Below are 12,264 nucleotides of genomic sequence, written 5' to 3' on the forward strand. Positions count from 1 at the left end.
TAATACTGTGTACAAGAGTTAAGTAATTACACCAATGACAAGAAAAGGACTGTAATAGAAGTGGAACACCAAACCTGGCGTAGAACTACAAACTAGGCTTGGAACTACAACTCCCAGCTCCACAATCGCTGGTAAGAATGACTTCCGGGTCCAATGAGCTTGAGTTCCCCGCCTTTTGAGTTCAACGCCTTCCCAACAATACAGATGAAGTCTAAAGTTTGACGCTATAAAGCATCTTTCGTAGTGGACATGTGAATGAAGTACTGGAGGATATTTACTCTTTGAAGCAATCTGCTGGCAGCCATGTTGCTGCCATCCGACGTCGCTCGTCTCGTTCTGGGTAGGTCTGATCAGAACAAACGAACAAGTTGTAGCTGTAGCATTAGCTAGCATAATTATAAACACAAACAGGGTTGTCAAAAGCTTTCGCGCGTCAGCTGGGCTTTACAAAACTAATAAGTGTAAAACAATGTTCAATGTAGCAATATTTTGTTGTGTCCATCTGTTAAAATATCGTTTTCTGTCATCAGGCTATCTACAGGAAGAAGGTCTCTCCGCTACAAGCCAAGCATTCATTCAGGAGAGCCCAAACCTTAAAGAATATGCAGAACACACCATGGGAGATGGAGCTCTCCCTGCTTGTGTTTTTGTAAGTTGCACGCATATATACAGTCATGAAGAAAAGACAAGTTGAAATTAAACATGTTGTACATCTCACCATGTCTGTTATCTCTTCCCCGTAGTCTGTCTTTGGAAAGGGACTAACAACGATTTTAAATGAGTATATGGCTGCAAAAGCAAAAGGTATTCATGCCACCTTTAATATAACCAGCTAATGATTATTATTATTATTATTTTCCTAATTTCCCATTTGGTCTTTTTACAGAAAGTTGCCATGAAGTACCCGCTATGTTGACATCATTGTGGAAAAAGCTGGATTTTACACTCAAACAAATCAAGTAATACAAATTATTACCAAACAGAGTATGGCCTTGTCAGCCTTGTTCCAGTGTGGTTTTTGAATGTTCTTTCTGTGCTTGTGATGACATTCTGAACTTCATCCCACAACCATAAAACATGCTAGGTTTACTGGAGATTCGAAGTTGCCTTGTCCAAGAAAACCAGCTCAGAAAATGCATGGAGGATGGGGTTTATGATATTGTATTTATGGTTTATGATATCATCTTTCTCTAAATATAAACATTTTATCTTTCTCTCAGGTCCTTACAGAGTTCTCCAGCTATAGCAGCAAGTCAGAGAGGTGAGTAACTAAAAATAAAATGGGAAATTCTCGACGCTGTACTCTTGAACACAATTTATCTCAGAACACTTTACCCCCTCCGTTTACCACTCCCTGAGGAATTTTCCCAAAGAATACAATAAAAAATGAAATTGTGTTCCAGCATCAAACATTTTGTCTCAGAATTTATTTTACTTGGGAAGTATCATTCTTACTTGTTATTTATAAAAAAAAAAAAAAAAGATCACTCTGTGATAAATTAAATCAAATCAAACTTTGGATTTAAAAGATTCATGTTGACAAAAGTGTGGTGTCGAGAAGGAACTTCTGAAAGCAAGCCAGATTGGTGCATTGCACTCTTTAACACTCTTAATCATACAAATGTTTAAAAAACGGTGATACAATAAATTTGGTACTAACAGTAATCGAAAACAGCTGAATGGTGTCAATTCAGAGTTTCCTGTATGTGTAATGGAGGTTTAGTTGTTGCTACTGCTTTAGCTGCTTGTCGCAATACCCCTAGTCAAGTATTGCCAGTAGCCATTGTGCTGTCATCCTAAAATGATCCAAGAATGGTGTGATTGATGATTTCAACAAATTTTTAACCCCAGACCTTAACTAAACAGTTATGTAAATGGTCTTTCTCCATAATAGCACGTTCACGCATCGGACTGGCAAACTTGGCGAAACAACGAGGTTTGACGATGACTTCAACGAGCAGTCTTGTATGTTCTTCGGAAGCATCCTTAATCAGCAGCCCGGCACTCAGCACACAGAGTACGCTCAGCCACTCCATCCCTGTGAACTTCAGTTCTCCCCAAATCAGAGCCCCTCCGGGTACTGCAACAGCTCAGCAGTTCCATGATATTAGCCAATCACTCAATATACAGAGTAAGTATCTCATAGCGTCTTGGTATGTAAGGAAAAAATAAATCATATATTACCATGCTTGTCTCTATCAGGAGATTTCCCTATACAGATAATAGTTTCAGAACAGCGACCAAATCCTGGACCAATGTCCCCTGGGCGACGGAAATGGTAAGGAGCTATTATATTCGTATGCATGCTGGAAAAAATACTGGGATGTTCTTAAATGGAAAGATGTATTAGTGCATTAAACACCACAATCATGTGTTCTGTCCTCAGGGACACTCCAAGGAAAAGGAGCACTGCTCTGGGGTGCTCTAATGGTCCTGGAAAGTCGAGTACACCTGCCAGCAATGTCACTGCTGAACCACAACCTGAAGAAGTCGTTGATGAGAACTTCCCTGTAAGTATATGCGCATTTCGCTTTCAATAGGAATAATGATACAGATAGTTAGTTGTACAACTGCAAATTTCACACCAAATGTATGTCCACAGCAACTTGTGATACAAAGTGCTCGTGATAAGATTCTGGGAGACCGGTCATTACAGGAAAAACTTGCTGAGAACATCAACAAAATTCTTGCAAAGTAAGTGTTAGTTGTTTTTTTTGTTTTTTTAAACGTTCAATACTGGTAATGTGCATATTAAAATGCAGACAATACTTTCTTCTTGTTTTTCCGTCAAACTTTAGTGAGCCAACTCCCCAAACAGTAAAGGCCCCATCAAGTTCGATAGAAGAGGACCAGTCAATTGATGAGATCCTGGGATTACAGGTGCTCAGTCCTTGATTTTGTATTTTTTTTCCGTCAAGCATTCCTTGTACAGGAGTGAATGTGGTAATACATTATTACAGTTAAATATTAACCTGATTATTTTTATTCAGGGAGAAATACATATGAGTGAGGATGCGATTCATGATATTTTGGAGCAAACGGAATCGGACCCCGCATTTCAGGCCCTGTTTGACCTCTTTGACTACAGTAAATATACGTTGTTGTCTTTGTTTTAACTGTAGTAAAATATTTCAATATATAGCATGGCTCTTCTTATTTACGAATGCATAACGCAGATTTTCCTTTGCAGATAAAACACGAACTGATGGAGAACCAGGAAATATGGATATGGACAATAAGACAGGAGAGAATGATAATGCCGGACCACCATCTACAGTCGGGCAGCTTCAGAGTAACAATCCAGGTACGATGGTCAACTAATTTCAGAGCTGAATTTAAAATCCATCCGGTGACAACTAAGATTTTGTACTCTTGTCATTTAACAGGCACCACAGTGCAAGAGACATCAGATTTAACAGCGGCAACGGTGAAGAACAAACCTATCCAAGAACGCAAGACCAGAAAATCAAACACTCTGTTGAAGAAGAGTGTCATCGGGCCAAGCAGCAGATCATCCCAGTCAGACAACAGTACTGAAAAAGAAAAAGCTTCACTTTTTAGTCATAGTGTTGATGCATCACCAATGGATATTGACAGCACAGTGGATACTTCAGCTATCTTGGAGCATACACCCACTCTCGGAGAACTGTGTGTCACTAAAGACAACGTAGCCACCACGATGTCCCTCATCGACTCGACAGCTGTCCTTTCATCGAAAGCCACTCCTACGGCGGAACCGGTCGTTCGTGTGGCAACTCAAAGGGGAAGTCAACAAGAACAAGGCTCTCGAGTTGAATCTTCGGCATCTTTATCTTCGCAAGGTGATGAGCCTGTGTTTTTGTCTCCTGGTCATGTCAAGATGAGTGGAAACCCTTCTCTTACTTCAGTTGCGATCAATGCTGGAGCAATTCAACCTCAGATGAATCTCTCAGTTACGCCTCAGTCATCCATGAGCCCATTTTCTTCCGCCGACTCCACTGTTGCTAACAACACTGCAACAAATCTAGTAACGGCTTGTCCCCAGCTATCTTCTTCTCTCAGCACACCTCATACAGGTATACTTGACTCATCGACTTTTACATCCGCCCAATCCCCAATCTCTGGAATGCTCTGCGCTGCTCAATCTAGCTTGGCCACCAGCGATAACAACACCCCAAGAAAAGATGTGACCGATTCCAATAACGTGGTTTCTTTGAAGATCATCATCAGTGATAACCCAGATGAGATTTCCTCAAGTGATAAAGCTTTGACTCAGGCAATTTCCAGTATTTCTACAGAAAAGCTCCCCACAATCTACCTTTCTTCACCCGCCAAGTCCCCGAGAGAACCTGGCACACCAAGAGGCACTAACTTGGATGAAGCCGCACTGGCGGTGCATGGCTTACAAAGCTCCGAGGCACTTGCTAATTCCCCTTCCAGAGCTGGGCCACTTCTCCCATTCCATCAGTTAACCTCAGCAACACAAACACAGCTGGCAAATTCAGCTAGTAGAGCCGGAGCACTAGTTCCATTCCATCAGGTCACATCAGCAACACCTAGTAGAGTCGGAGCACTAGTTCCATTTCATCAGGTCACATCAGCAACACCTAGTAGAGCCGGAGCACTAGTTCCATTTCATCAAGTCACGTCAGCGACACCTAGTAGAGCAGGAGCGCTGAGTCCATTTGATCAGTTAACAGCGACAACACAGCAAGCTCATTCACCTAGTAGAGTCGGAGCGCTAGTTTCTTCTCACCCGTTACCGACGACGACGCCAACGGAGCAAAGCTACATTATTCAACTACCCTTGGACACTGCTAACCCTGCGCTTCAAGGAGCGAGTACAAGCTATTTCCTCATGACGGAACCCCTGACAGCAGACACTTCAAGCAGACAGGTGCAGGTGCCTGCAGGTTCCTCAAAAGGACCACTTTTGTCCCAAAACAGCCATTATAGTGTTTCAGCAGCAAATCCCGCACAAAGTATTGTCACTGGTAAGAGACGCTTCTCATCCGTTCTCATTTTTATTAGCTGCATTAGCGAGTGCTGATATTAAGAATTCTTCACAGGGCCACCACTCATCTTGCCGTCACCTGCTAAGCCTATGATGCTTCCTGTCTCTGTTGTGGGGCAGAATACGACTGGAAATGTCCAGATTGTGGCTAATCAGGTAAAAGAATATGTTCGGACTCCTATTCATTCTGCTCAAGACATTTAAGTGAATGATGAGAGTATTGATTGCTTTACAGGGTGTTGGAATACCAAACCTAGTGCCAATGCAGCACACAGTAACTTTGGATCCCAAACTTTCCATGCTTGCCGGTAACCAGTCCACAACTGGTGGTAAGTTTTAGCTGTCTTCTTTGGTAGTGATATACAGGACATTGATTTCAGAATGGTTTTGAACCTCCATGTGTTCACCGTACCCGCTCACTGCAGCTTTAATCCCCTTTTAATTTACGGTGGAAAAGCCGAATGCATGCTCATTTCTCTGACCTAATTTCTGTGTATTCTAGGAATGATGCTCAATGAAGTCACACAGAATTTGCACAATGCAAATCAGCATCACAAATCAAAGGATTCTGGTTCCAGCCATAAGAGAATTTTATGTTTTGAGTCCTCTACCAAAATTCAGCCAACAACTTCGAAACCAACAACGGCCACCTCTTCAGCTGGGAATGTGTCAACGTCACCGTGTGTCACGCCGTCTAAAAAAGGTCGTTCACAAACGACACGCTGTACAAGGCCCACTATCCTCCGTGGCAATAAGCACAAACGGAGAGTCGAGACCGTGAGGTGCTCGGCAGATCCCAAAACTGGCGGGAATTTGGATAAGAATTTTCCTTCACAACAACAAAATTGCGATGCTAACATCCCACATCAAAAACCTCAAATTGCAAGTGGGAGCAGAGTCGATGTGTCTCAAACTGAGTCGATAAAAAGCTCAGAGCCAAGAAACAAATTGAAATCAACAGCAGGGAAACACCATCCTAATGAAGTTGAGGTAAGTGATGGAACTAAGCCAAAGGATGATAGCTCAGAGTCGTCGTCATCCGATTCTGCGCTAAAATCGGGCAGTAAGAAAAAAGTTGACAGCAACAAGAAAGAGCCTCCGGAACAAACAGACGAGACCATGCGCCAACCAAACGTGATAGCCGACAAAGAAAACAAAACGATGGGTTGCTCGCCAGTGCAGCAACAGCAGCAGGCCACTCACACGCCAGCAGACATAGTACCTCCAGCTGTCACACCTACGTCAAGTTCCCAATCCATAGCTGCCAAAATTCCCTCAAAGACCACTGCTCTGGCCACAAAGGCAGCTGAGCTTCTGCAGAACATTCAAGGGCTGAACTCTCCTCCCAGACCCGCTAAGAGATTACCGGTAGGACTCAACAGCCCAGATCTCACTGGTCCACGAACCCCAGGGACTGGCGGTAGTAACCCAGAAGAGTCGATGAAAAGTCCAAGGACTCCCTTGCAACAGAAGAAGGCTAAAGATGCAGAGGGAACACCTAAGAATCTTCTTCCCCATAACACCCCAGAAGTCCCGACCTGCAGCCCCGCCAGTGAGACTGGCAGTGAAAACAGCATCAATATGGCTGCTCACACGCTAATGATCCTGTCGCGTGCCGCCATCGCCAGGACTGGCACTCCACTCAAGAATAGTTTGCGCCAAGAGGCGGGCGAAAAGTCTCCCGCAAACTTGAAGAATTCAAAGAAACGGAAGCAGTCCCCTTCCACAGCAACCCCCCCTGTTAAGAAGTCTTTAAAGCAATCTCCCACTAAAAAGCAAAAAAAGGTAAGGCACATCGACTAGGTATTATTTGAATGGATTTTAACGTTTGTTTTTTAAGGAGCCTCTTAAATCGATGGTCTTTCTGTCATAACTTGAAATTTTACTCCTGCCATTTCAAACCGAGTCAATGACAGAAATATCTAAACTGCCTCCAAGTGGTGCAAGACCACATCAGAAGATTCTGGCTCTTCTCTGTAATATCCTGACTTAAAACAGTATTTGGTGAAAAAATTATCACTTTGCAAATGAGAAAAAGAAGACAAGAACGAAAAGGCCACGCACGAACAAGCAAGGATATATAACACTATAACTATTGAGTTTGTTATGATGGTTTTGAATTTTCCACTGACAGGCAAAAATTGCATGTTCTGTTGTTAATGGCTGTTTAATATAACCTTGGAAATGATTTTATTTTATTTTTTTAATTCTCATCTAATTCCCACTCTGTTTTGAATCCTGCAGCAAAAGAAAAACCTCATAAATTGTTTCCCACATGACTTGGATGTGGATAAGTTCCTTTCTTCACTTCACTACGATGAATAAAAGCGGAACGGGAAACGGCTGCTATAACATGAACTACTTGAGTTACGTCCAGGTATAGAACAAGCCATCTGGTTCATTCGTATTACCTAACCTTACATCTTGTCAATTGAAATCAATCTGTTTTGCTCAATGAAGCTTTCTTTTTACCAGTATTGTTGATTTGCAGCAGTTGAGCAGAGATGGCACTTTTTTTTTTTTTTTCTTCCCATCATCACATTTGTTTATGATTATGATACTGTTTAGCAGCAGTAGTTGTATCACTTTGTATTTCTTTGGTCAATATTTGACTCCGGTTTGATGAAACCAACTGACAGTTAAACATGTTGCTGTGTACAAATACTTTTTGTAATGTGTTTTCCAATAAATGTATTACTCTGTTTGAATTTGATTGTTTTATCTTAAAAATGTGATGTAAATGAAAAATATGAAATGGAAATGAAACATTTTAGAATGTAAAGTTTGGGAGCAAAAATTCAGCATATCTCGAGCCTGTGATATTAACTAATTGTATTTTTTGCTGCGCAATAAAGTTGGCTTGCAGGTTTTTGTGTGTGATGATGAATGTTAAAATATCTGTATTTAAATTCACTGGAATTTTTTTGTTTTGTTCTTTGCTGTAAATGGTCAACATCTAAAAGTGTGACACATAGACCCCCTGGACAATTTTAGACAGGATATGACTTGTAATGTCCTCCAGGTTTTTAAGCATACACAGACAAATAAAGCCTCAAAGCATTTTAGTAGGCTAAACCTTCTTCAATAATGTCCACTTTACATCCTCTTGATAATAATAACAATAATAATAATATTAATACATTAATAGAAGGTGAAAACTTCACGGATCATTGCTCATCTCCCCAACACACTCGGAATTCTCAATAGAGACTCTTTGGCGACCGACTGGGCAGGCAACAGGTTTCTCGCCAGTGTGGATTCTTGAATGAGTTTTTAAGGTTCCCTTCGCTGAAAAACTTTGGCCACAAACTGAGCATGAAAAAGGTTTCTTGCCAGTGTGGATTCTTGTGTGCGTATTTAAACTTCCCCTCTGAGAGAATTTTTGGCCGCAAACTGAGCATGAAAAAGGTTTCTCGCCAGTGTGGATTCTTACATGGATTTTTAAGTTTTGCTTCTGATCAAATTTTTGCCCACAAACTGAGCATGAAAAAGGTTTCTCGCCAGTGTGGATTCTTGTATGCCTTTTTAAATGTTCCCTCCGAGGAAATTTTTGGCCACAAACTGAGCATGAAAAAGGTTTCTCACCAGTGTGGATTCTTGTATGTTTTTTTAAGTTTTCCTTTTGACCAAATCTTTGGCCACAGACTGAGCATGAAAAAGGTTTCTCACCAGTGTGGATTCTTGTGTGCCTTTTAAAAGGTTCCCTCTGAGAGAATCTTTGGCCACAAACTGAGCATGAAAAAGGTTTCTCACCAGTGTGGATTCTTGTATGTCTTTGTGAGGTTCCTTTGTCAGAGAATATTTGGCCACACACTGAGCATGAATAAGGTTTCTCACCAGTGTGGATTCTTGTATGTCTTTTTAAGGTTCCTGTGTCAGAAAACATTTGGCCACAAACTGAGCATGAAAAAGGTTTCTCGCCAGTGTGAATTCTCGTGTGCCTTTTTAAATGTCCCCTCAGAGAGAATTTTTGGCCACAAACTGAACATGAAAAAGGTTTCTCTCCAGTGTGGATTCTTGTGTGCGTTTTTAAAGATCCCCTCAGAGAGAATGTTTGGCCACAATCTGAGCAGGAAAACCTTTTCTTTCTTGTGTGCATTCTCATGTGTTGTTTTATATTACTGCTATGAGCAAAAAAAAATCCAAACTGAGAACATTGTCTGTTTTTGTTTTGAGACTCATCATCATCATCTAATGATGGAGTTGCTTGTGATACCCCACAGTGGTCTCCATCATCTTCTCTGGTCATTTGTTGACTTGAGCTGCAGCTTGGCGGCTCCGCCCCTTTGCTCACCTCATGTTGACCCTCATCTAAACTCTTCAAATGGATACCAGTCAATGGCATCTTGCAGGCATCCTCCTCCTCTTCCTTTTTAATGTCATAGGAGTCTTCTCTCTCGTTTTTAATGTCGCAGGAGTCCTCTCCCTCCTCTTTTATACTGCAAAGAAACTTCTGCTCCATTTGTTCATTGAAGTGATGGACCTCTTTGGCCACATCTTCCTCTTTCATGCGAGTGCGCTCTGGCTCCTTCTGCTTAGCACAAATAGCTTCACTGATGTCTGCAAAACAACACAAACCCATTAACAATGAAAGTTACAGTTGAAGAGAAACTGGTCAAACTTATACAAGACCTTTTTTCAATCTGCCAATGATTTTGATAGAATTCTACTGAAAATAAACACTGGAAGAGGATTCAAAATAGAAAATAGCCATCTACTGACCTGCTCTGTGCAACACAACGTAAGGCTGCAGCCAAAGAGCTTCCGGTCGTTGACTACGGCCCTTTTCTTCCACGTACTTTGCTGTGGTCCTTGTAGACATTTTCACACTGCAACCACTGTCAGGTCGAAGTAGGTACAGACATTAATTCACACACTGAAACACCACCAGACTCACCAACAGCTTCATACTCCAGGCTGTTAGGATCCTGAACTCTCTCCCCCACTCAGCTGCATAACGTCCTGGCATTTTGGGCCACCTTGGATACCTTGCACTCCTCCTGTACTTTTGCGTTATGTTCTGGATGCCCACTGTATGATGCACACTTGCTCCATTTCAACCATGTTGCTCTTACTTATTCATTCATTTATTAATTATTATTAGTTATTATTATTATTATTATTATTTACTCATTGCTCTTATTTATTCATTGTATGTGCCTTCTTGTTTTTACTTTTTGTCTTGTTTACTTGAATGTTTTGTTTGTCCGTGGACCAATATAATATATGTGCGTGCGTGCGTGCGTGCGTGCGTGCGTGCGTGCGTGCGTGCGTGCGTGCGTGCGTGCGTGCGTGCGTGCGTGCGTGCGTGCGTGCGTGCGTGCGTGCGTGCGATGTCTCGTCACCGTGGGATACGCAATTTCGACTTTTTTGAGTCTTGACGTGAAGAAGATGACAATAAAGCAGACTTTGACTTTGAAGAGAAAAAGACAACCAGTATTTATTTGACTCGCGAGTTTTCAGGAGCATGCCTGCAACCATCATTGGTAATCCTCGACTTTGAGTATTCCCACAGTACGGTATTACTCTTGGTACAGGCAAGATCCAACATTCGTCGAGGATAATCAAGCTAAATCTCATAAAGTTAGCACTGTGGTAGCTACCATGCTAATAACAGCGAGCTGCACTCCTGTACTCCAACCAAGCAGTACTACAAATAACATTGCTAACATGCTGCTAGCATGATAACTTAGGTCCAGAGTCGTAACTTGCCTCTTTCGTCGTTGCGGTTGTCGTGTAGCTAATGTTAGTGATTCGTCACATAAGTTGCGTGTTTATCTAATGCAGCCGAATAGAAAGCGATACGCTTAGTGTTGGCTCGTGAGTGAGTGATTCGTTCAAAAAGAACGTATCTTTTCAGTGAACGAGAGTCAATGAATCACTTCCTGAAGTGGGATTCTTTTGAACGAATCGTTTGAGTGAACTAATTCTAAAGATTCGGTTCACTTGAGAACTGGAATGCACATCACTAATATAGACTGCCTCTAGGTGGTGCAAGATCACGTTAGAATATTCGGGCTGTTCTCTGTAAAATACTGACTTAAAACAGTATTTGGTTAAAATATTATGACTTTGCAAATGAAAAAAAAGACAAGAACAAAAAGGCCATGAACAAGCAAGGATATGGTTTTGCTTTTGATGCCAGCAGTCACCCAAATACCACATGTTGGCACTATAACTATTTAGTTTGTTACTATGGTTTTTGATTTTTTTTTTTGACTGACAGGCAAAAAAATGCATGTTCTGTTTCTGTTGTTATTAATGGCTGTTTGATGTAACCTTGGAAATTATTTTTTTTAAATCCTCATCTAATTTCCACTCTCTTTTGAATCCTGCAGCAAAAGAAAAACCTCATAAATTGTTTTCCACATGACTTGGATGTGGATAAGTTCCTTTCTTCACTTCACTCCGATGAATAAAAGTAGAACGGGAAACGGCTGCTATAACATGACCTACTTGAGTTACGTCCAGGAATAGAACAAGCCATCTGGTTCATTCGTATAACTCAATCTTACATCTTGTCAATTGAAATTAATCTGTTTCGCTCAATTAAGCTTTGTTTTTAACAGTATTGTTGATTTGCAGCAGTTGAGCAAACATGACACTTTTTTTCCATCATCACACTTGTTTATGATTATGATTCTGTTTAAGCAGTAGTTGTATTACTTTGTATAGTTGTCCGTTCTCCAGGATGGATATTTGACTCCGGTTTGATGAAACCAACTGACAGTTAAACATGTTGGCTGTGTACAAATACATTTTGTAATGTGTTTTCCGATAAATGTATTCATCTGTTTGAATGTGATTGTTTTATCTTAAAAAAAAAAAAAAAAAAAAGGTGATGTAAATGAGAATTATGAAATGGAAATGACAATTTTAGAATGTGAATGTGAAGTTTGGGAGCAAAAATACAGCATATCTCGAGCCTGTGATATTAACTAATTGTATTTTTTGCTGCGCAATAAAGATGGCTTGCAGGTTTTTGTGTGTGATGACAAATGTTAAAATATCTGTTTTTAAATACACTGGATTTTTTGTTGTTGTTCTTAGTTGTAGTCTTAAACTGAATTGCAATGTGCTGCGGTTGGTTGATAAATATAGCAAACAGTGATTGGGTCATTAAAAAATAGCTAAAGGATCTGGTTAAAGATGACACTCGCTGAGATGCTGGCGGGCACAAGTATTTTGTTTTTGTTTTATGCTCTATTGCTCAAATGTAGATGCCCCTTCAACAAGACAAAAACTGTCAGTAGACGATCATTGACTGTCCG

General features: G+C 41.0%; 2 protein-coding genes across 2 annotated transcripts; one reads left to right on the forward strand and one right to left on the reverse strand.

Annotated features, from left to right (window-relative positions):
* Positions 1–136: 136 nt before the first annotated feature.
* Positions 137–7,699, forward strand: npat (nuclear protein, ataxia-telangiectasia locus). The gene is made up of 17 exons (XM_085915766.1): positions 137–340; positions 531–649; positions 744–804; positions 887–959; positions 1,221–1,261; positions 1,895–2,131; positions 2,203–2,278; positions 2,387–2,510; positions 2,603–2,694; positions 2,799–2,880; positions 2,991–3,087; positions 3,191–3,304; positions 3,387–4,973; positions 5,049–5,149; positions 5,229–5,322; positions 5,496–6,778; positions 7,238–7,699. The coding sequence occupies exons 1-17, from the start codon at positions 304–306 to the stop codon at positions 7,316–7,318; spliced, it is 4,299 nt and encodes a 1,432-aa protein (XP_085771892.1). The 5' UTR covers positions 137–303; the 3' UTR covers positions 7,319–7,699.
* LOC147054678 (uncharacterized) lies at positions 7,108–10,828 on the reverse strand. Its single transcript, XM_085915774.1, has 3 exons — positions 10,706–10,828; positions 9,716–9,831; positions 7,108–9,553 (listed from the first exon to the last, which is right to left on the reverse strand). Exons 2-3 carry the CDS (start codon positions 9,813–9,815, stop codon positions 8,154–8,156), a joined length of 1,500 nt encoding a protein of 499 aa, XP_085771900.1. The 5' UTR covers positions 9,816–9,831; positions 10,706–10,828; the 3' UTR covers positions 7,108–8,153.
* Between the last annotated feature and the right edge of the window lie 1,436 nt (positions 10,829–12,264).

This window comes from Syngnathus leptorhynchus, chromosome 7 (genome assembly GCF_054491065.1).
Source record: "Syngnathus leptorhynchus isolate UIUO chromosome 7, UIUO_Slep, whole genome shotgun sequence".
In the NCBI taxonomy this organism is placed as follows: domain Eukaryota; kingdom Metazoa; phylum Chordata; class Actinopteri; order Syngnathiformes; family Syngnathidae; genus Syngnathus; species Syngnathus leptorhynchus.